The sequence below is a fragment of the Macaca mulatta genome, chromosome 16 (genome assembly GCF_049350105.2).
Source record: "Macaca mulatta isolate MMU2019108-1 chromosome 16, T2T-MMU8v2.0, whole genome shotgun sequence".
NCBI classification, from domain to species: Eukaryota; Metazoa; Chordata; class Mammalia; order Primates; family Cercopithecidae; genus Macaca; species Macaca mulatta.
In genome coordinates this window covers 68,469,052-68,491,196 of record NC_133421.1, presented here as the reverse complement: position 1 = coordinate 68,491,196, position 22,145 = coordinate 68,469,052, and the positions used below count along the sequence as shown (strand labels likewise).

The window sequence follows — 22,145 nt, the reverse complement described above, 5'->3', positions numbered from 1 at the left end:
CAGCCATACCCTGGCCTTTCCCAGGCTTTTCTTTCCCTGGCACGGATGCAGTGTGTGCGGTCAGAGATGGCGAGTTCGAGACCTGTCCGAACCATCAACACCCAGCCAGGCCCCGCTGCAGCAGCTGCGGTGGCACTCCCAGCCCCTGGGAATTCATCCCCAGGTCCCCTCCCCGACCGCGGGAGGGCGTGTTAGGGGAGCAGCTTAGGCAGGCAACGATTGCACCATCCACGGTTTGAAAAGGAAGTCCGGGAAGCGCAAGGAGGAAACTTGTACAACCCAAAGGTTGAGTCCCAGCATCCACACTCGGCCCCTGCAACGACCCTTCCACTCTTACTCGCTGGGTTCCTTTCCCTTCCCTTCCATCCCGTCTCAGCCCAACTCTATGCTGGGCACTGGCCCTTTAAGGAGCTGTCACGATGGCGTCGCTGGCCCCGCCCGGCGGGGAGGGCCGAGAGGCAGGGGAGGGGTTGGTGGTGGCTGCGGGGATGGGGCGGGAGGGGGGGTCTGGGTCTATTTTTAGCTTCGGGTCGGGTCACGTGACGGGAGTGACGTCTCCGAATGTTGTTGTTGGTGGCGGCGGCGAGCGGAGCCGGAGGAGCCGCCGCAAAGATGGAGGAGCCGTCGAGGAGGCGCTGCCGTCGCTGCCGCCGCCGCTGCTGCCGCCGCCGCCCGCGAAGCCGGAGCTCGAGCCGCAGCGGGTGAGCGCGCCGCCCCGGCCCAGACCCCGTCTTCCCGGCCCCCGGGACGCGAGGCGGCGCCCCCTTCGCCTTCCGTCTCTGTCCGTAGGCTCCCAGCGCGCGCGCCGAGCTCCGCGCCCCCCTTCCTTCCTCCTGGGCCCGGGTGCCAGCCGGCGCTCCCCGGGAGCGTCGCCAGCCCGGGAGCTGGGCATCGGGGTTGCTGCGCGCGCCCCTCCCTGCCCCTCCCAGACAGGGGCGCCTTCCCTGCAGGTAAGGGAGGGGCCCGCCTTCCCGCGCCCCCAAATGGCTCGGAGACCGGGCGGGGTTGTCAGATTTGTCCCTTCCCTGGCGGCGCATGTTGCGTTGCAGAGCCATTTGAGCCCTGCACCCGGATTCTGTGCAGACCCCTCTTCGCTGGACACCCCTTTCTTGGTACTCTGAGGTGAGGTGTGCTGCCCACCCACAGCGCTTCTTCCCATAGCTACGAACGCATCCTTGATTTTATGCCCTTGACTTGTGTGCATGAGGAGGGGGACTGCGGAGTCCACCTTACTTCTCTCTCCATTATTCTCACCCCGTCCCCTCTGAGGCGTTACTGCGTTTGTTTCCACCCTCTTCTCCTGTCTGACACCCTGGAGCCAGGATACGAGAGCGAGGAGATGAAATGGAGCTCTCCCCCAACCCCTTCTTGTCTGGGGTGGATGCCCCCCATTTTTCATCCCGGGTCTGTATCTCAAGGAAGCGGGAGCACTACCAGTGTCTTGTTAACTTGGGGGAGTCACCTTCTCCACCCCACCCTTCCCTGGGGCCCTGGGGAAGATGAGAAGTGGCTGGGTGTAATTAATTAATCTGGGAGCCTGGTGGGGGCTGTTGGAGTGGAGAGGTTGGGTGCTTCCTTTGGGAGAGGAGATAACCACCTGATATCCCTGACTGATACCCCTTCTGAGATGAGGTGTGTCCCTAAAGAGGAAAGGTAACAGCTGCAGTTGCTTTTAGGAGGGTGCAAAAGGGACCCATCACTCTTGTCAGTGACTACCATGCTTTTGGGACCTGGAATTAGATTTGGAGCTTGGGTAGGTGGTGATGATTTGGTTCAGTGTCCAACTGGGAGGGGAGGATGGAGCTAGATTATGGGAACAAAAGGAGGTTGGGGGGAGGGTGAGATCCAGGAGTCTTGGTCAGAGGGACCCCTGGCCAGATTGCTTTGCAGGATTGCAGTCTGGGTCTGGGTCCTGCCTTCGGCCTCCTCTTAGGTTCGGAGGATGTAGGCAGGCAGGGATGGTCTTCAGTCTCCCAAGTCCTAGGCACCCTGAGCCGATGCTGGCTGTTGAGATGCTGGGCTGGGCTGGGCTGGCTGGGCTGGCTGGGCTGGATGGTGGATGAGCCATGTTGGGGACTGCCTGCTTCTTCATTCCAGTCTTCCCTCCTTCCTCTCCCTTCCTAAACACAAAGCTTGGGGAGATCTTGGTTTGTCTCCTTCCTCTTTTCTTGACTCCTCTCTTTGCCTTCTCTTCACTTGAACTTGGATCTGGGCTTTCTTGACAATGCAGTAGGGGTCTCTCTGAGTTAGAGAAATGGGCTCCCAGCATCTCCACTCTGTCCTGGGAATGTGGGCATGCCGGAGACCAGAGAGACAGATCTCAGGTGCGGGTTACTTGGGGGCAAGGATGGAGGAAATGTTAGTTCTGTGCCAGCCTCCCCTTCTTCTCCAGTATATCCTCCTACTTTGGCTGGATCGTGTAATTTGGAGGGGGGCAGCAGTTTCACATGCCCCACCCACCCCAAGTAGCTGCAGAGACAAAGGTTTGCTTTCCCTTCTCTAGGGGTGGCATCTTAACTGTGTGTTTAGAAATGGGGCCTGGGAATGTTGGGGGGTGTCATTTGTGTTCCCGCATAGTGGGGGAGGGGAATCAGCTATAGGAGCTGGGGGTAGCGCGGTCGGTGCTGAAGTACCAGCTGCTCTTTAATAATTAATTCTTCCTACTCACATCCCTTTGAGGAGGGATGTCTGGAACACAGCATCAGGCTCAGCCAGCCTGCTAGAGGACGCACTCCTGTTGGTGGCGGTGGTGGGGGGAGGGGGAGACAGCAAGGGGGGGGTGGTTCTTGGCATTTTTGGAGCACTGTAGCTTGCTCATGAATGAAAACCTGATGCAGCCGGTGAGGGGGCCTATTGTAGCCGACTTTAGCTAATTAAACTTTCTCTGCCTTTCTTCTTCCCCATCCCACCTCACCCCAGGCCCAGCCCCAGCCCTTTCTTGAATGGGGACCCTGTCTGGTAGTGCTGGGAAGAGGGTATCATTCTGCCTGAGGTTTTAGGGCAAACAGACCCTGTCTTCTGCCCTCTGCCTCCGCCTCCTCCCTTCCTCCCCTCTCACCACCCCCCCTCTTTTTTTTTTTTTTTTTTTTTCTAGAAATAGCAGCCTCCTCCATCTGGCTTGTGCAGATGCCTGGAGCTGCGTCTGAGCAGACAAACAGAAATGGGCCGATTGCAAAAATGAATTTGTCAGCCTGGTGCCTTTTTTCCTTCCCTGTCACCCTCCCCCTTTCCCTGGTTTGGGGCCTGGACATCTGACTCTGCCACCCTTCATGGCTCTGATCCTTCTGGGTTTCTGTTGGCATAGCTTGAGGGAGGCACTAGGCAACAGAAGCTCTCGGAGGCTGAGAAAAGTGGTAGGCTGTGGCCATGGTCAGGAAGGGTCAAGATAAGTCCCTAGTACCTTTGACCTTTGGGTGGGATGTCTTGGCTTGTAACTTTTTTTTTTTTTTTTTTGAGACGCAATTTCACTCTTATTGCCTAGGCTGGAGTGCAGTGGCGCAATCTTGGCTCACCACAACCTCTGCCTCCGGGTTCAAGTAATTCTCCTGCCTCAGCCGCCTGAGTAGCTGGGATTACAGGCATGCACCACTATGCCTGGCCAATTTTGTATTTTTTTTAGTAGAGACAGGGTTTCTCCATTTTGATCAGGCTGGTCTGGAACTCCTGACCTCAGGTGATCCGCCCGCCTTGGCCTCCCAAAGTGCTGGGATTACAGGCGTGAGCCACCGTGCCTGGCCGGTTTGTAACTTTTTGATGAGGTTGTTGAGGTAGAGTGAAACAATCTCAGACTCCCAAGACTTGGTTCACACTGCTTGACCCTGTCACCTATGACCTAGGGGGTGCCCTGGCCTGGGGCCAGAGCAGGTGTGTTGGGAGGGGGTTGCATGGTGGTACTGGAGTCCAGGTTCCAGAGAGGGTCTCCAAGGGACACCTGACTCCCCAATAATTTTGAGGGAGTTGTTCGAGCGACAAGATCGCTACAGGGTAACATTGTGAACCTATGGCCTTTGGAGCATTGCATTGTACCATGTGCCCCTCACTTGTCTGTCCTCCTCCTCCCACCCTTTGCCAGAGTTTGGGGTTTCCGCCCTACTTCCCCAGGCTCAGCCCTGAGCTTGTAGGGTGAGATGCAGCCCGTTTCCTTCATTCATCCTAGCCCAGCTGTCTTGGCTGGATGTGGGAGGTGGTTTTGGATCCTGGAGTAGGGTAGGGGTTGTCTGGAAGAAAGAGTTGGTGTGAGGTAGTGGGGCAGGACGCTTGGGGTGGGCAAGGGGTCTGCCTACTTATGATGTCCTGGAAGTTGGGCCGCTCCCTGGTTTGGCATCCAAGTGTTAGGTCATCTGGGACACAGCTCCTGGTCCCTGACTGCCCACTGAGACCCAACGGATTTCTCTGGCAGATGTGGGAACAAACAGCTCAGGTTTTAAACATCAGACTCCCCTTCTCCCCTTCATGCCCCACCCCAGACAAGAATCTGTGCTTGTCCCAATCAGACCGTGGACACTGCTTTGTTTCTCAGGGAGGCCCAGCCTGTGGCTCTGGTTCACTTGGGAGACTTGATGGGGGTGTTGGCAGACACTCTTTACAGGTGGACAGGGGCCCAGGGATCTTGCTGAATTTTATAGGATAGGGAGGAGTAGATGTACCTAAGTCCTGAGCCCACCATGAATTCAAAGAGCTACTCCCTTCCTCTTCTGCCTCAGGGGTGAGGATCAGCGCCTTTAAGACCCAGAGAGACAGTGGGTGGCTTAGGATGATGGGGGCTGGGGGCTAAGCTTAATCTGGTTTCTGTGCCGCTTGGGGCTGTGCCCCTTCTGAGCACCTTGTTGTGGAGGTGCCTCTCAACGTGGAGATGGGCTGGGCTACTCAGGCTTCTGGGAATCGTGGGAATTTCTGAACCTGTGTTCCCCAGCCCACGGGAAAGGGTGTGAGCGGGACTGGGCGCCAGCCCTGGTGTGTGCGCAGGCCGAACTGCCTGCCCACATGGGCCCTGCCAGAGCACCAACAGCCCTACCTGCCACATTCCTGAGCTTGGCCTCAGCCCTGCCTGTGTAGCCTTTTTTGTCCTAATCCCATACCTGTGCCTGTCAGGAGCAATTTAGCCCCTTCAACTCTGCCCCCCAATCTGAGTGTACCTTTCTCCAGCCATAGAGTCCAAGTCCTATGGGCAAGAGCAGACAGCAGCAAGCCTGGGACCTCAAGGTCTCGTGTGTGCATGCGCGTGCGCATGTGTATTCACGTTCTTGTGTTTCTGCCATAGCTGGCTTCTGGACTCCAAATGGACCCCACCCTTGGGAATCTGATGAGAATGCAAGGCTTACTGAGAATTAATCCTGCCAGGAGGTGGGGCTGTCTAGGTTGGGCAGAGCTGATTGCTGGTTCGAGGCTTGGGGAGCAGAGTTAGGGCTTAAACTCGCAGCAGCTCACAGCCTCCTCTGATGGCTTCCTTCTACCTTGCTTTCATTGGGTATTGGAAGGCCTGCCTTCATTTGGAAGCAAATGAATGAGATCATGTCTGGGGTGGATCGTGGGCTGTTAAGGGATGGGCCAGGTGGCTGTGTGTATAGTGTCTGAGGCTTGAGGACTAACTGTGGGGGAGAGCTGGAGGAGTGGGCATGGGTTGGCAAAGCCATGGTCCTGTAATACCTCCTCCTTTACTATGCTGGCCTCAGCAGGGTTACCGCTGGGCCTTTTGTTGCTTTTGTACAAACTGGGAAAAAATTGTCCCTTGTTTTGGGTGGACTCAGCATGTCAGGCCATGGCTTGGCAGGCAGGGCACAGGCTGGATTTTATACCTCCCTGGGCCAGACCTCCTTACACAGAGCACAACCTGTACAATATACACAAAGCCCTGGGCTTGGGCCCTGCACCTGCCAGGCCAGGGGTACTAGATTTGGAATGGAGAGGTCTCTGATTTTCTCAGTTCCTGAAAAGAGAAGCTATTGTCCTGGTCTGTTGTTGAACTGGGCGAGACCAAAACGGAAATACATCCATGTTTCCAGAGTTGGGTGGCACAAGGATCAGAAAGTCGGGAGAAGACCCCTAGAAGTCCCAGCTTAGGCTTTGGAGGCTGGGATTCTCCCTTAATTTCTGCCAGGGACTCTAGATCAGCCCTGCATCTCCCCACTGCTATGGACAGAGATCAGAAGCCCCCTGCACTTTCTCCTTTGGTGCACACCTAGTACCATGGCAGGCACTGTTGGGAGTCTATAGGGTCTCCCCACCTGGCAGTAGACACTCACCTGAAAAGGGATCTGTTGGGTTTGACCACCATAGCCATTTCCTATCCCTTGGGCTCTGGGAGCCTCATCAGTTAGTAAGATAAGAAACCAGGGTCTGGCCAGGCGCGGTGGCTCAAGCCTGTGATCCCAGCACTTTGGGAGGCTGAGACGGGCGGATCACGAGGTCAGGAGATTGAGACCATCCTGGCTAACCCGGTGAAACCCCATCTCTACTAAAAAATACAAAAAACTAGCCGGGCGAGGTGGCGGGCGCCTGTAGTCCCAGCTACTTGGGAGGCTGAGGCAGGAGAATGGTGTGAACCCGGGAGGCGGAGCTTGCAGTGAGCGGAGCTCCGTCTCAAAAAAAAGAAAAAAAAGAAAGAAACCAGGGTCTATCCAGTTCTGCTGATTTCCACTGTGGCTGTGGGCAGGTATCCCTCCCTCTCATCCCTCTCATCCCTCTCATCCCCAGGTATAAACTGACAAGCTCCAAGGTCTCCTTCGACTCTCAGATTCCTGAGTTAGGGGCCTCTAACCCTGCTCCATCTCTCCCCAGGGATGCCGTTCTGAGTGCCTGACTGCCTCGCCCCGAAGGATGGCCTCGGATGGGCATTAGAGGCACGGCGGCCCCGGGCTCCCGTCCCGTCCGTCTGTCTGTTATCGTCTGTCTCTCTTGACATCACCGCAGCTCCACCCCCTCCCGTCCCAGCCCCCAACGCCAGCTTCCTGCAGGCCCAGAGCCGGCATGAACTCTCCCAACGAGTCGGGTAAGAGCTGGGAGGCTGGAGAAGAGCACCCTGGGGTAGCTTTGGATGCAATGGGCTGTGTGGGTTTCCCTTCCAGGCCAGCTGACCTTTACTGTCTGATCTATAAGGGAATGAGAGGGTCAGGAGTGGAGAGGTGTTGCAAGAAAAGGCCCATGAGGTAGACCTGGGAATTGATGGATTGATGGTCCGGCCTGGTCCTGGGAAGGCAATGGGTCCTACTCTGCCCCCCATGCTTGCCCTCTCAACTTAGGGGTATTCAGCTCTACCTCCGCCTTCCCCTGCTAGCCAAGACAGACGGGCCTGAAGGGGCAGTGTGTATCCCTGAATCTCTCTCGGCAGTCTGAGACGAAGTTGGAGGAATTTCTTTACTATAGCAGAATGCCCAGCTTCCTTTTTGTGGTGGTGGCTTCTTTACTTGGTGGAATGTTTGTGTTCCACACTTTTTTCTTAGTGGAGGTTTACAAGGGCACTGGGCCTTAACCTCCGTGTATGGGTGCGTGGTGTTGGGTGGGAGTGGGGTGACGTGGGTAGAGGAGTCTCGGCTCTCCTCTGAGTCCAGGTAGACTGCCTCTCTTCCTCTTGGGCCGTTCATATGATAGATTGCTAATCTGGGGTCTTTTACTCTGAGATTTCCTGTTCCTGTCTGCTTCTAGGACCCTGTCCAGTGCTGCCAGAAATAGTCTATTGGGGGGACTCCAGGCAGCTTGATGTGCAGCTGCTTCTGGATGTGTGCCTGTGAGGCTGTGTTCTAGTGGCCTGAGCTGGACCCTCAGCAGTTTCCCAGGAAGGTCGTGGGCCAGTGTGGTCAGAGTCATGGCTGTCTCCTCCTCTTTGACTGTCTTCTTCTGCAAGGTGTTAAAGGTCCATCTTGCTCAACTTTAGCCGTCCATGGCCCATAATACGCTCCATCTTTTTATGTAGGGGTGAGTGGATATTTCTCCTTTTAGAGATAGGGCAATTAGGGCCTAGGATGAATACCCATTCGCAGGATTGTACGGAAGCAGCATGAGGGAGGAATCCAGACCACCCCACATTTTCTTCCCCGTCATCCTTCCTGCAGGGTTTGCGGTTCCCCCTCAGATATTCCTGCCTCTGCCCTTGCCCTCATTCAGCCCATAGGGGCTGGACTGGGTGGGCTGCCCGGCTCTGCCTTCTTGCTTCCCCCTCTGAGACTGGGTGGCGAAGGGAAAGGAGAGGCCTGGGTCCTCATCTGTCCCTCGTGCATCTCGGTTGAACACTACCCCAGCAAGCTCAGCCATGTCGGGCAGTAGTGCCAGCTGCTTCTTTCCTCTGAGTTGTGACGCTGACCTGTCCAGGAGCCATCTCCAGTCCGTGCTTCCCGTGGGGCTGGGGTCTAACTCTTGGCCATGGGAATTGAAGCTGCCGAGAGGCATCTGTTGGTGGCTTGGAGAGGATTTTTCCCAGGTTTGGGGTTTCCTTCCCTCGCAGGGAAATGTGATAAGCAACCCAGGATAGATGAAGTTATTGGGTTACCTTTCCAGATGCTGGCGGGCTGAGTTTCCCTTGCAGCTACCTCTGCGGGAGCTGACAGGAGTGTTGGAGTTGCTGGATGTGTCCACCAGTGTAGGAGGCCAGTGGCTTAAGAGCCACTGCTGAGCCCTGGCCAGGAGGGCATCCTGAGTGGGCCTGTGGAGTGGGCCCCGCCTCCTGGCTGGCTTTCCAGCTCCCCCCAGCAGGGGGAGATGCTGTCTTCTCTGTGTTGGGGAAAGAGGGAGAAAAGGAGGGGGCCAGGGATTGGGAACCTCATTTTAGGATTGTTGAGAGGCTTTGGAGCTGGGGCAGCTGCTTAGGGATGTTTGCTTGAGGCCCTTCCTGCGGAGTGTTCCTGGGGTTCTGGGACTGGCTTTCCCAATTGTGGGGTTCCAGCTGCCCTGGGCCAGGGAGATAGCCAGCCTGCCCGCAGCTCTTTCTTTCTGAGGGGCCTAGCGTCTGCCATTCCCAGAGCTTGGGCTGGCATCTGGGCTAGGGCTGGGTTGCCCAGCGCCTGGCAGAAGCCTGGAAACCACATGCCTTGGAACTCGGCGGAAGCAAAATGAAACCACCGATTGTAGCCAGAGCACGCGGGTGTCCACTCTCCGTAGACACCCTGCAGCGAGCCCCAAGAAGGAAAGGTATGGGCCACGGGGCAGGAGATAAGAGGTGGGAAGGATGGAAATGGTTAGTCCCCAGGGTCTGCTGCAGCCCCTGAGCGCCTCCTACCTTCTCCTCACTTCCCTGAACACTTGCTCCTCTTTCCCCAGAGTACAGAACAGCAGGCTGGGTAAGGGGCAGAGCTTCTGGTTTCTCTCAAGTCCTCTCAGCGTAGGAGCTTTTCTGTTTGGCAAGTCTTCACTGAGTATCACCAACAGGCTCAGCCTGTGGAAGACAGAAGAAAACATGAGATGGGCCATCCCTGGCCCTCACAGTGAACACGTTAGCAAGAGAGACTGTTTCTGGTGAGGGGCAGCAGGTGGAGACTGTGAGTGATTTCCTTCTGGGGCCCACCAGGGAGGTGGGAGCTGATGACTTCCCTCTGGCTTGGGCTGCCTGCCAGCCTTTGACTTTATTTACCTCTTTTGCAGTCTTGGAATCACGGGTGGAGGCTATTGATGGGGTTACCTGCTTCCCTGAGACCATTAGCTGATCTCTGCTTTTTCTTCAGGCCAAAGGGGGCTTGAGGATTAAGGCTTTCTTTATTTTTCTGGAACTGATTGCTTCTGCACGTTCTCCTCAGTGGGGCTGAAAGGCTGACAGAAGTTTCCCTCAGCTCAGACTCGGCCCAGCCAGGTTGGAGGAGCCACCCAGGGGCCTGGGACCCAGGCCAGCTTTGGTTGAACCCTCTTCTCAGTGCCATTGCCCAGAAGAGCAGGCAAGAGTGAGGCCCACTGTGCAAGCCAGTCTGGGTGGCAGCGGGGCCATGGGGGAGGCGGCCAGGATCCTTCTCCCCAGTGTGAGAGGAAGACAAGCTTCAGGACAACACCTGCCTGCCTAGCACCTCCCAGAACCCTTACACTCTCTTTCCCTTTCCTAGGATGGAGGGCAGCAGCCCCCGCCAACCCCTGCTCTCTGGGTGACCAAAGAAACTGGGGCATGGGTGTAGGGTGGAGCCAGGAACCTCGGTGTCCTGCCTCCCAGCCTTGGGCTCTGCCTCTAAGCCCCCGGGGACGGCAGGCAGTGAGAAAGTGGGTCAGCCCTGGCATGGGGCTGGGGTCTAGGAAGTGGACTCCTGGCGTCCCTTCTCTACAGAGGTGTGTCCCCTGACACACCTCTGTGCTCACTGCAGAGTGGGACCTGCTTCTCCCCTCCTCTTCCCTGCTCTGTCATTCCAAAGGGATTGAAGGCTTAGAATGGAATGGCCAGAGAAGGCAGGGTCAACCCTGAGGGGAAGTAGAAGATGCCAAAGTAGGTGTTCACATTTTTTCTGAACTTGGCTTCAAATGAGAGCGTTCAGCCAATACTTAGCATGGGGTCTGGCACATGGCAGCTCCCAGACCATGCTGATGGGCTCCAGCACGACTGGGCTCGAAGGGCAGGAAAGAACAGGAGGGCGGGCAGGCCTGATGTCTGGGGCTCAGGGAAGCTGGCATCTCACACTCCATCCAGGGTGCTCCTCGGCCAGCCCTTGGCTTTTTCACTGTGCACTAAGCAGACTTTGCTTTCTTTTGGTCAGGGTCCCCCATCCCCCACAGCCTTTGGGCTCAGGAAATGGAACCTGGAGCCAGGGTTAGGTGCTTTCCTCCTTCAGATTCAGAGGGCTAGGAGGTCAGAGTGCAGCCTTTGAGGGAGAGGCAGAGTGAGTCTGGGGAGGACAGTCCTGGCTCTGGGTGAAGCTCATGTACCCCATGCTTGGTGAGTGCTCCATAAGGTTTGTGGGATGATACATGGGTGTGCTGGATGGGAGAGAATGGAAAAGAGAAGTGAACTGCAAGGAGGGGGGCTAAAGCATGAAGGATTAAAGTTAGACATTAGGAGGACCTTGTATCACCTGAATCTCAGAAGAAAAAAAGACATTTGTCCCCATCCCAAACCTCCTCTCTTATTCCCTTGGAGGGTTCTGGGAATTGCACTGAGGATTTTCTGGCTGTGTCTGACACTTTGCTTCCTGTTTCTTGGAGGCTGTAATGGTGCTGGGAGCTGGCTGCCCAGCTCCCTGCTCCAGCCACCTGTCCTGGGTGTCCCTGTCCTGGGTGCTCCTATCTTTCCTAAGCAGGAAGGCCTCTTTCTTCGATGTCTGGGTGCTCCAGGTTCTGGGGGCCCTACTTTTGAGTCCTGGTAACTGACGCCTTCCTCTTTAGAACAAGCCTCTCCTGCCACACTCTCCTATGCCTGGGGGAAGCAGAGAGAGCTGGGACAGGGCTAGCCAGCCCTTCTGGTTGCTCCTAGCGTGGGTGGGTGGAGTCCTGGGCTGGGAGGGGTTGCTGCTCCCGGCTTTCTGGGCTCCCTTTAATCTGCTGCCCATCACCCCACTGATGGAGACCTTCCCTTCCCTTCCTCTTGAGAGAGCCTGGTTGGCCAGGATGAGGTTGGGGCAAGAGGTGGTGAATGAGATCCCCAGCCATACCATGAGATGTCCACCAGCGCTAGGCCTGTAAGGGAGTACTGTTCCTTGCCCTTTTTCTAGAATCTGCCTGGCTTAGAAGCTGCAGCTCCAGACCGCTGTTTCTTTCCTGGTCCACCACTGGGTACCCTCTAGCAACATATACATCTCACTAGTCTAGGGCTTGGGAAAGCCTGCCTCTGTCTATAGGTGTGGTCCCCCTAATCCTCCCACTCCCAGCCTGAGGGCAGGAGACCCCTTTGCCATCCCTGACTGGCAGAAGCTGGCTGGGAAGTTGGCTCCAGGAGCCACAGCCACTGTGTCCTTGGTTGGCCAGCTCCTCCTGGGCTCCCAACAAGAGGGTGAGGTCATCCAGTGCAGAGGGAGGACAGGTGTCCCTGGCTGCATGCCTGGAGTGGGGGTCAAGGAGGGGGCTCCAAAATAGCAACTGTGACATCAGGAAGCGGGAGGGGGATGCAGACACAGGAATAACCAGGCTATTAAAAGGCTCTAGTGAGGTCAGGGGGCCAAGTGGGATCTTTGTACCAGTGGGAGGCACAACCTGAAGAGCAGGGGCAGGCCAGTGGTGGGGAGGGTGGGTGAGTGGCACTGGTCCTCATGGCGCATCAGCCCCAGGACCGAGGGAGCAGGGGCTGTGCTGCCAGGCCTGGGGCTGACTGATGGGGAATGGCTGGATGCTGAAAAACTCTTGACTCTCCTTAGCGAGGCTCCATCCTCAAGTCTCTTCCTACTTGAGCACAGGGGTCATTATACCAGTTAATAGAAACCCTGGGAAATGGGAGGCAGTGGAGTGTGGTGGTTAGAGCTCAGACTTGAGCCTCAGACATCCCAGCCCTGCCATGTAAGCAGCTGTATGACCTAGCATGAGTGACTTCATCTCCCTGTGCCTCAGTTTTCTCATCTGTACCTCTCTCCTAAGGTCACCACACAGAATAAATGAGATGATGTATATGATGTTCTTAGCACTGCACCTGGCACATTGCCAGGGAGGAGCTACCTGTACTATGAGAATTGGCAGATGTTCCCTGGTCCCCTTTCCTGGACTGGGGTGAGGAAAGGGGACCAGGGGACACCTGTCTGCCCAGGAGGAGTATCCCTATAACCTAGAAAGAAGCTGAGGCTGAGCAGCCTCTGGAGGTGACACTCCAGAATGAGCGGGAGTGTTTAGGGGACTCTCTGCTGGTCGAAGGGGTGGGGAGACACCTCTCAACACTGTGGGAGGGCAGAAGTTAAGCAAACCTCCATGGGGCTATTAGAAATCCAGGGAAAGTGCCTGTCTGCCAGCCTCTCCCAGGCCCTTCTGATTCCTTTACCTGCTTTGGAAGGCAAGAAGGAAGACGGAGGCTTGAGTCTGGCTTCTTGGTCTCTATCCCCTGGCTTGCTTGCCAAGAGTAGCAGCCAGAGCCGCTCCCAGATGCCTGGGTACCCCAGCCGGCGTCCTTCCCTAGCCCAGCCTCTGGCCACCCAGCGCTGTGGCCTTGGCCCTGAGTGCAGGCCCTCCCCTGTTCCCATCCCCCTCGCCTGGCGCTTCCTCCTGGGGTAGAACCGCCTCCCCCCCCATGGGGCCTCCTGGCAGCCGGCCCGCAGCTCCCTGAGCATGCTCCACCTATTTATAGACAGGGCCCTCCCCCAACTGCTATTTCAGTCTCCTGCCAGCTGCCGGCGGCGGCTCATTCGGGAAGGAGAAGCAGGGAGCCGGGCCCAGAGCTGTCACCCAGGGTTGGGAGGGAACACAGAGCCCGCCTGCCCGCTGAGCTCCCCTTCCTGTCCCAAGTGCTCAGCCATACCCCAGCTCCTAGGAATCAGGGAGAGGCTGGTGGTCAGATGCCCCTCTAGAGCAGAGCTGGGCCTGCACCTCTAGGGACTCCCTGCCCCTCCTGCCGCCAGGAGTGCCCAGGCCGGATGAGGCACTTCCCCACAGTGCGGGTCCCATCGGCAGTGGCCTGAGGGAACCTGTGCAGTGCGGGCTGCCGGACCACCTTCCCTTCAGCCTGCTCCCCGCCTCTGGCGGCCCCCTCCCTGGCATGCTGCTGGTGCCCAAGGCTCAGGGGCTCGTGGAGATGCTGCAGACCATCTATGAGACAGAATCCTGTTTCTCAGCAGATGGGATGTCAGGCCGGGAACCATCCTTGGAAATCCTGCCGCGGACTTCTCTGCACAGCATCCCTGTGACAGGTAAGTGCCTTGGTGTCCCTGCCTGCCCTCTGTCATCAGGCATCCTTGTCCCTGGGCTGAGCATCTGGCCCTGAGCCTTGCATAGATACAGTCCTGCATAGATCTGTCTTGAGAGTTTTGTTGAGAATACATGGGGCTGGGGGATCCCTGCTCAGAGAGGCCCCTGTCCTCCCTGCCCAGAGCCTCCTGCTCCCCTGTGCCCCGCAGCTGTACTCTGCTGCATCTCTTCCAGTCCCCTCGGTCTCTGGCAGGGTCAGCATCCGCTGCTGGGGGCTGGGGGTTACTGGAGGATCCTGGCCTAGTTGGCACTGTGGTCAGAGGGGAGGAAGTGGGTCAGTGACCCGCCTCCACGCTGCCCGCTCCCCAGGTTTGGACAAGGGAAGAGGGCGTAGCTGTGTGTCCACAAGAATAAAGGTTACCCCAGCTCCTCTGTCTTGGTTCTTGGGGCTAGAGGATCGAGTACAGTGACTTCCACAAGTCCCCAGCCAGGAGTCTCCTGAGAATCAGACACTTGGGGAGGCTTGGTGCAGTTGTGATGGAGTTAGGCAGAGGCTTCCAACTCGGAAATTGAGGGGCTTGGCTGCCTTAGCCCCTAGCTGGCTCCCGATAGCGCTTTTCTCCCCAGGTCTGGGTTGATTACCATCTCATGAGGATGAAGAGGTGTTACTCTGGCTCAGATGGGCTTCAGGACCCCCTAATCCTGCCACCTTCTCAGCAGGAACTTTTTTGGCTCTTGGCTAGGGGTGGGGTCCCCCAAAGCTGGGCCACTCCTTCCCTCACTCCTGGGAACCTGTTGGTAGCATCAAGCCTTCCTGGCACAGCCTCCCCACCAGGCCGGCACCACAAGATGCTTCCTCCAGGGAGGGGCCTGCTGGACCTATGCCTGCTCAGCCCCTCCTGGCAGTGGCTTGGCACTCAAGTGTGGGTGTCTGTGTGTGTGCATGTGAATGGGGAGTCCTTGCTTCTGGATATGTGGGTGTGCATCCCAAGCTTCACATTGGAAGGTGGGAACTGTGTGCCTCTGCAGGTGCCTGTGATTTGGCTCTGAGCTACCCAGGGATAAGGTTGCAATGGGACTTGGATGTGTCAGAGCATGAATGTTTTGGGAAGATTCAAAAAATCTTTGGAACATGGACTGTCATCTGCCCAGGCAGGGATGCCCATGCAGTGTTCTCATGTAGAGGCATGGCCCTGAAGACTAGCCCTGCAGGGTATCCATGCAGGCCCCGGGGATAGGGGCATTACCCTGGGGCCAGCCCTGTAGGCTGGGGTGGGGATGGGGGCGTAACCTTGGGGACCAGCTCTACAAGATACCCAGGTAGTCCCCTAAGGTAGGGGCATATGCCTGGGGGCCACCTACACAGGTTCCTGGGATGAGGAATAAACCCAGAGGGCTGGTTCTTATCCTGGTCTGGAGTCCACAGGTCCAACTAAAGACCCTGCCTGCTGGCCCCCAGCCCATGGCCTCTGGGACTCAAGGTGGTCTTTTGGAAGCCAGAATAATCACAGAGCATCTTCTTGGGACAGCTCCACCCTATCTGGCTTATCAGGTCCACCCTTCCTGCCCTGTCCCCTCTGTTCTTTGCTACCAGCAGGAGCCAGCAGTTGGCCGGAAGTTTCCTCCCCAGCTTGTTCACTCACCTCATTTCAGATTGTACCCCAGAAACCTTGCAGGCTGGGACCCTGCTCTCTCATCTCCTCCCTAGGCCTGGCTGCCCCTGCATGGACTTCCAGGCAGCCCCTCTCTCCAGATCCCTGTCTCCCTGCTTCACCCCCAACACTGGCTGGCCTTCAGAGTGGTGGCTTGGTCCATGCTGGCAGGAGGGAGGCGTGAGTCACCTCAGCGGCTCGGCTCGGGGAGAGGGCTAAGAATGTTCCCCCTGCGCAGCTCTGATGCTGTGTCTGTGACGCGGCTAGGGACAGATATAGGCCTGGAGCTTGGCTGCCTTGTTTTTTTTTTTTTTTTGGACTCTGGAATGTAAATAGATGTTTCAAATAGAAACACTTTAACCTTTGGGTTAAAAAAAATCCACCCCGGATAAACACGGCCATGAGGGCCCAGGCAGCCTGGTGTTTCCCTCCCCACCCGCTTTCCCCGTCTCTTGATCGGTCTCCAGACAGGATGCAAGAGCCTATGGCTGAAAAGGCAGGTGTCCAGGGAAGCTTCTTGGGACAGTCTGAATTGTGCAGGTCTCCCAAGCCCAGGGGGTTGGAGCGAGGGTCTTTCGAGGGTGGTGCCTGCCTGGCACCTCCAGCAGCATCTTTGGAACCCTATTTTAGGGACAGCCTTTGCTCTCTGGGCTGTCTTGGTTGCTGCCATTGCCCAGCACCTAGCACAGTGCCTGGCACATGGATGAATGAATGTCGCATGGGGAGGGCTGGAGTCCAGAATTGCTGGCAGGATTCCTGGGCTCTATTCTGGGGCTTGGACCTCTGGTTGAATAGAGACAGCTTTAGTGAGTCACCCCAGCGGGTGAGACAGAGCCTTAGCCTACCGAAGGACAGGGGCACTCTGCTGTTCTTGCTTGAAGAGCGGGGCAGATCTCAGCATCTGCTCTTAGCGATCAGAGATCTCCCTTGATGGATGGGGTCTCTGCCTGGCCACCCTGCCATAGCCCCCCAGTACACAGTGAGCACCACCATCATCCAAGCTTGGTTCTGGCTTAGGGAGCCTGGGAGTTTGAACTCTAGTCTGGGATTCTCAAGGACACAGAGGGTGGGGAATTTTCTGCCTCCCTTATGTAGACCCTGGATTCCCCTTTGTCCTATACTGGGTGGAGCTGATGCTCAGACAATGTGCAGGCTTTATGAGACAGCATGGAGGAGGAGTCTGCTTTTCCTATGGAGGGAGGGTGTGAATCCTGCTTGTGCCAGGAAGGAATGCTGTGGACACTGGGAAGTGCCATGGGGTCCAAGTTTGGTCTTAGGGCTTTCCCTGGATATTCTTGTTTGTGCTTTTCAGACTTTCTGGGTTTGACTGTGTGTGTGTAGTGCCAGGAGGGGAAGAAGTACAAGACTCAGGGGTGAGATGGAACTATTATAATGCACTAAGTGACAAGGCTATCAGGTACTTTCCCTACTTTTTTTTTTTTGAGATGGAGTCTCGCTGTTTTGCCCAGGCTGGAGTACAGTGACGCGATCTCGGGTTGCCACAACCTCCACCTCCTGGGTTCAAGCGATTCTCCTGCCTCAGCCTACCGAGTAGCTGGGACTGCAGGTGCACGCCACCATGCCTGGCTAATTTTTGTATTTTTAGTAGAGACAGGGTTTCACTATGTTGGCCAGGCTGGTCTCGAACTTCTGTCCTTGTGATCCGCCTGCCTCAGCCTCCCACAGTGTTGGGATTACAGACATGAGCCACCACACCTGGCCCTTGCCATATCTCTTTTAGGAAAGTATTGATAGCTGTGGTGTACAATTGAGAAGGATCAGAGAGGTTAAGGAACTTACTGGACATGGTGGCTCATACCTGTAATCCCAGCACTTTGGAAGACTGAGGGAGGAGGATCACTTCAGGCCAGGAGTTTGAGACCAGCCTGCGCAGCATAACCAGACCCTGTCTCTACAAGAAAATGTTTTTAAAAAGTTATCCAGGCATAGTGGCATGCACCTGTAGTTCTACTACTCAGGAGGCTGAGGCAGGAGGATTGCTTGAGCCCAGAAGTTTGAGGCTGCAATGAGCCATGATCACTGCGTTCCAGCCTCGGCGCTGTAACAAGACCCTATCTCTTAAAAAAAGGGAATCTGCCCAAGATCACAGAGTAAGTGAGAGCTGGAATTTGAACTCAGGTCTCTGGGTAGGACCATTGCCAATCTACATAAAAGCTGCTTTTGGCTGGGCTGGGTGGCTCACACCTGTAATCCCGGCACTTTGGGAGGCCTAGGCGGGTGGATCAGCTGAGGTCGGGAGTTCGAGACCAGCCTGACCAACATGGAGAAACCCCATCTCTACTAAAAATACAAAAAATTAGCCGGAGTGGTGGTGCATGCCTGTAATCCTAGCTACTCAGGAGGCTGAGGCAGGAGAATCGCTTGAACCTGGGAGGCAGAGGTTGTGGTGAGCTGAGATTGCGCCATTGCACTCTAGCCTGGGCAACGAGAGCGAGACTCTGCCTCAAAAAAAAAAAGCGCCAGGTGCGGTGGCTCACGCCTGTAATCCCAGCACTTTAAGAGGCTGAGGCGGGTGGATCACAAGGTCAGGAGATCGAGACCATGCTGGCTAACATGGTGAAACCCCATCTCTACTAAAAATATAAAAAATCGGCCGGGCGCGGTGGCTCAAGCCTGTAATCCCAGCACTTTGGGAGGCCGAGGCGGGTGGATCACGAGGTCAGGAGATCGAGACTATCCTGGCTAACATGGTGAAACCCCGTCTCTACTAAAAATACAAAAAACTAGCCGGGCGTGGTGGCGGGCGCCTGTAGTCTCAGCTACTTGGGAGGCTGAGGCGGGAGAATGGCGTGAACCCGGGAGGCGGAGCTTGCAGTGAGCCGAGATCACGCCACTGCACTCCAGCCTGGGAGACACAGCGAGACTCCGTCTCAAAAAAAAAACAAAAAACAAACAAACAAACAAACAAACAAAATATATATATATATATATATATATAAAATCAGCTGGTGTGGCCGGGCGCGGTGGCTCAAGCCTGTAATCCCAGCACTTTGGGAGGCCGAGACGGGCGGATCACAAGGTCAGGAGATCAAGACCATCCTGGCTAACACGGTGAAACCCCATCTCTACTAAAAAATACAAAAAAAAAAAAAAAACTAGCCGGGCAAGGTGGCGGGCGCCTGTAGTCCCAGCTACTCGGGAGGCTGAGGCAGGAGAATGGCGTAAACCCGGGAGGCAGAGCTTGCAGTGAGCTGAGATCCGGCCACTGCACTCCAGCCTGGGCGACAGAGCCAGACTCCCTGTCAAAAAAAAAAAAAAAAAAAAAAAAATCAGCTGGTGTGGTGGCAGGCGCTTGTAGTCCCAGCTACTTGGGAGGCTGAGGCAGGAGAATGGTGTGAACCCAGGAGGTGGAGCTTGCAGTGAGCAGAGATTGTGCCACTGCACTCTAGCCTGGGCGACACAGTGAGACTCTATCTCAAAAAAAAAAAGCTTGTTTTGTGCAGATTTTTAAAAGGTGGCCCTTCTTCTGGGTAGATACGTCCTCATGCCAGTGTGCATGTCCTGGCGATTGGAGCTTGGGTTAGATTTCAGCCCCAACTCACCCCTTTAGATGAGAGCCCATGTGCAATATGCAACCTACACAGCCTTATGTGCTGGGCCTGTCAGTGCGCTGAGCACAGGAACCATTCTGGCCTCAGGGACCTCCTGGGGTTCTGAGAGAAGGCTTTGTTTTCTGTAAATACTGAGGACCACTTGGTCTGTGGTCTTCCTCCCTGAGGGGATTTTAGCCCAAGGAGAGAAGGGGGCTCAGGGACAAAGTTGAACACCAGCCCCCGTACAACCTCCTGTAGCCCCTCCCCCGCCTCATCCCCTCTTCTTGTTTTTGAGACCCTCAGCTGTCCCTTCCCTGCCACACAGCTGCCAGACAGGAAATCAGATTAACTGTGTCCACACACACAGCTGTAACAGCTGTTAGGTTGGCAGCAGGCAGCCTGGGGACACTGAGACAGTGGTTCTCAAACTTTTGGTTGCATCAGTATTACCAAAGGAATGTATTAAAATGCAGATTCTCAGACCTTGACACCCTCCCCCCTCCCACAAAGGTTTGGATTCCGTAGGGCAGCCCAGGAACCAATGATTTAAACTCATGTCTCAGGTGATTCTGATGCGAGTAGACTCAGCCCATCCTTGGAGTAAGAGCTGTGTGGACATGGGTCACAGGGCCCAGCAGTCAGCCAGTGGATGTCCTCAGCATCCCTGGAAGGCCTTGGTGGGTCTTGGGACTCCTGGGAGAAGGGCCTATACAGGAGGAGGGAGGCTGTCGCCCCAGAGAGAGGTGAATCCAACTCCCAGCTGCCTGTTAGTCAGGAGAAAGGATGTTTCCAGCCACCAGGGAGCAGGTGTCTAAACCCCAGCGGAATGGGGGATTATGGCAAGCCGCCAGGTGGGCAGGGCACCCTGCTGGACACCCAGGGCTGTGCTGTGCTTGGGGAGTGGAGGTGGATCTGCTCTGGAGCCCCTGCCATTCTCCCCCAGGTGTGGAGCAAACAGTCCTAGCAACAGCTGCAGACTTTGAATGGTTAGTGTGCCTTTTACTTACCTGTAGCTTTGTACCCAGGTATATGCCAGAAATGGCTGGACAGGTATATGCCAGAAATGGCTGGACTGGGAAATGTGAGTCTGCTTCCCCAGAGAGCATCCCAGGATCAACTGCTAACTCTATTTGTGCCAGTGAGAGATGCTTTGTGCCCACCATCAGGGCTCTGCATCCCGAGCTTAAGGTCCTTCAGAGTCACAGTCTGCCTCAAGGTTTCTGGGGGTTCCCTGCACTTGATCCCATTCTCCCCTGCACTCCTGGGCTCTGATGTTCTGGGGACCAACCAGGTGTCCTTGTCTAGACCTCTGGATCCTTAATACAGAGTTTGACCCCTTGTTGCATCTCTCTCGTTCAGTTTGAGACCGGGCCTTAGTGTTTCCCCTTCTGTTTTTTAGTGGGGAGCAGACAGAGAGCCGGAAGAGCTGGTATTAAGCCCTGGGTCCTCCATCTCCTTTCCAGGTGACCTTGGACAAGTCTCTTCCTTCTCTGGCCTCACTTTCCTCCTCTGAAAACTGGGGGAATTGAGTTGCTGATCTTCAGGCCCTTCCTTCCCTGACACTCTAAGGGTCTCTGAGGTCAGTTTCACATTGTATCTGCTTTGTGGGAAGAGGGGCTTAGGGCCTCCCATGTCCTCAACCCAGGAGGATGTGGAATAGAACTGGGGAGAGAGGTGTCACCTGCAGTGGGGCTCAGTGACGTTAGAGCCCAGGGAAGAATTTTGGACTGCTTGCAGCTGGGGGCCCCGAGAGCAAGGCCCAAAACTTGTGCTCATCTGTGCTAAGTAATGTTTTTGAGGGACAAAAGGGATCCCACAGCTGTGGCCTGAGCCATAGAGCACAGAGTGGCCCTTCCTGGAGGTAGTGAGGCAGGTGAGATGGCCTGGAAGTGCGGGAGTGGGAAGGAGGCAGCTCTCAGAGATTCCTCCTCTGGCACTGACACCTAGCTACTGGCTGCACCGGCTTGTGTTGTGTGTGACCCACAGAAGGGCTTTGTTTGTGACAGGACCACAGAGTGACATTCAGACAGTCTGAAATGAGTGCTAAGACTTCCCTCTGGTGGGAGTCTGAGGCTGGCACCCTTAGAATCCAGGTGGTCTGTGAAGTTGGCCCCACTTAAAAGATTTGGGAATTCTAAGTATTTCATTTTATGTGCTTTATTTTTTATTTATTTTTATTTTTATTTTTTTTGAGACAGAGTCTCGCTCTGTTGCCCAGGCCGGAGTGCAGTAGTGCAGTCTCACCTCGCTGAGACCTCCGCTTCTGGGTTCAAGCAATTCTCCTGCCTCAGTCTCCCGAGTATGTGAGACCACACTGGTTAATTTTTGTATTTTTAGTAGAGATGGGGTTTCACCACATTGGCCAGGCTGGTCTTGAACTCCTGACCTCAAGTGATCCTCCTACCTCAGGGTCCCAAAGTGCCGGGATTACAGGTGTGAGCCACTGAACCTGACCGATTTTATGCACTTTAGAAACATCCTGAGAAGGCCAGGCATGGTAGCTCACGCCTATAATCCCAGCACTTTGGGAGGCTGAGGCAGGCGGATCACCTGAGGTCACGGGTTTGAAACCAGCTTGGCCAATGTGGTGAAATCCCATCTCTACTAAAAATACAAAATTAGATGGGCGTGGTGGTGTATGCCTGTAATCCCAGCTACTTGGGAGGCTGAGGCAGGAGAATCACTTGAACTTGGGAGGCAGAGGTTGCAGTGAGCCAGGATCATGCCATTGCACTCCTGGGCAACAAGAGCGAAACTACGTCTCAAAAAAAAAAAAAAAAAAACATTCTGAGAAGTGGTCCACAGGCTTCACTAGATTGCCGAAAGAGTTCAGGACACAAGAAATACTAGGAGCCGTTAATAATAGCCCTGCCTGGCACCTCTTGATCTTCCCAGGCTCTGTGCCAAGCTCCTCTGTGTACCTTCTCCTGAGCCTAACTACCCTGGCAGGTGGGTGCTCTTCTGCCTCCCAGTTTATAGATGCCTGCATGGAGCGCAGGGTGGTACTCCGTGCCTTGCCCTAGGAAGGGGGGTGCCTGAATTGAACCCCCAGCGTCCTCTCACTCCAGAGCCCTTGCTCTTAACCACTATGTGATGTGTGATCACTTGTGTTACTTAAGGAATTGTGAAAATTGCTAGGTGAGAGTCAGACCCAGCTTGCCTATGTGGAAATAGTATCTGAATTGTGGTAGAACCTGTTGAGCCTAAATTGGCCTCACTA

At 55.6% G+C, this 22,145-nt stretch overlaps 2 protein-coding genes and 2 long non-coding RNA genes across 54 annotated transcripts in view; 2 read left to right on the top strand and 2 right to left on the bottom strand.

The window, feature by feature from the left end:
- Positions 1–286: 286 nt before the first annotated feature.
- Positions 287–18,635, top strand: LOC144335758 (uncharacterized). 2 transcript variants are annotated; one of them, XM_077972029.1, is made up of 3 exons: positions 309–950; positions 6,778–9,120; positions 9,250–9,384. In XM_077972029.1, exons 1-2 carry the CDS (start codon positions 420–422, stop codon positions 6,835–6,837), a joined length of 591 nt encoding a protein of 196 aa, XP_077828155.1. In that variant the 5' UTR covers positions 309–419; the 3' UTR covers positions 6,838–9,120; positions 9,250–9,384. The 2 variants fall into 2 exon arrangements, with proteins under 2 accessions (XP_077828154.1, XP_077828155.1); XM_077972028.1 differs by lacking the exons at positions 6,778–9,120; positions 9,250–9,384 and adding an exon at positions 18,524–18,635 and having other exon boundaries at positions 287–3,330.
- Positions 557–22,145, top strand: part of HDAC5 (histone deacetylase 5) — a 46,787-nt gene continuing 25,198 nt past the window's right edge. For 10 of the 50 annotated variants that reach the window (XM_077969049.1, XM_077969047.1, XM_077969046.1 and 7 more), the window contains exons 1-2: positions 6,778–6,988; positions 13,650–13,721. In XM_077969049.1, coding sequence (XP_077825175.1) covers positions 6,967–6,988; positions 13,650–13,721 — 94 coding nt within the window. In that variant the 5' untranslated portion in view covers positions 6,778–6,966. 50 annotated transcript variants of the gene reach the window in all.
- LOC144335775 (uncharacterized) lies at positions 3,095–6,531 on the bottom strand. The gene is made up of 2 exons (XR_013406926.1): positions 3,727–6,531; positions 3,095–3,588 (listed from the first exon to the last, which is right to left on the bottom strand). It is a non-coding gene; the product is annotated as an uncharacterized LOC144335775 (long non-coding RNA).
- Positions 16,963–21,710, bottom strand: LOC144335764 (uncharacterized). The gene is made up of 2 exons (XR_013406915.1): positions 21,531–21,710; positions 16,963–17,672 (listed from the first exon to the last, which is right to left on the bottom strand). It is a non-coding gene; the product is annotated as an uncharacterized LOC144335764 (long non-coding RNA).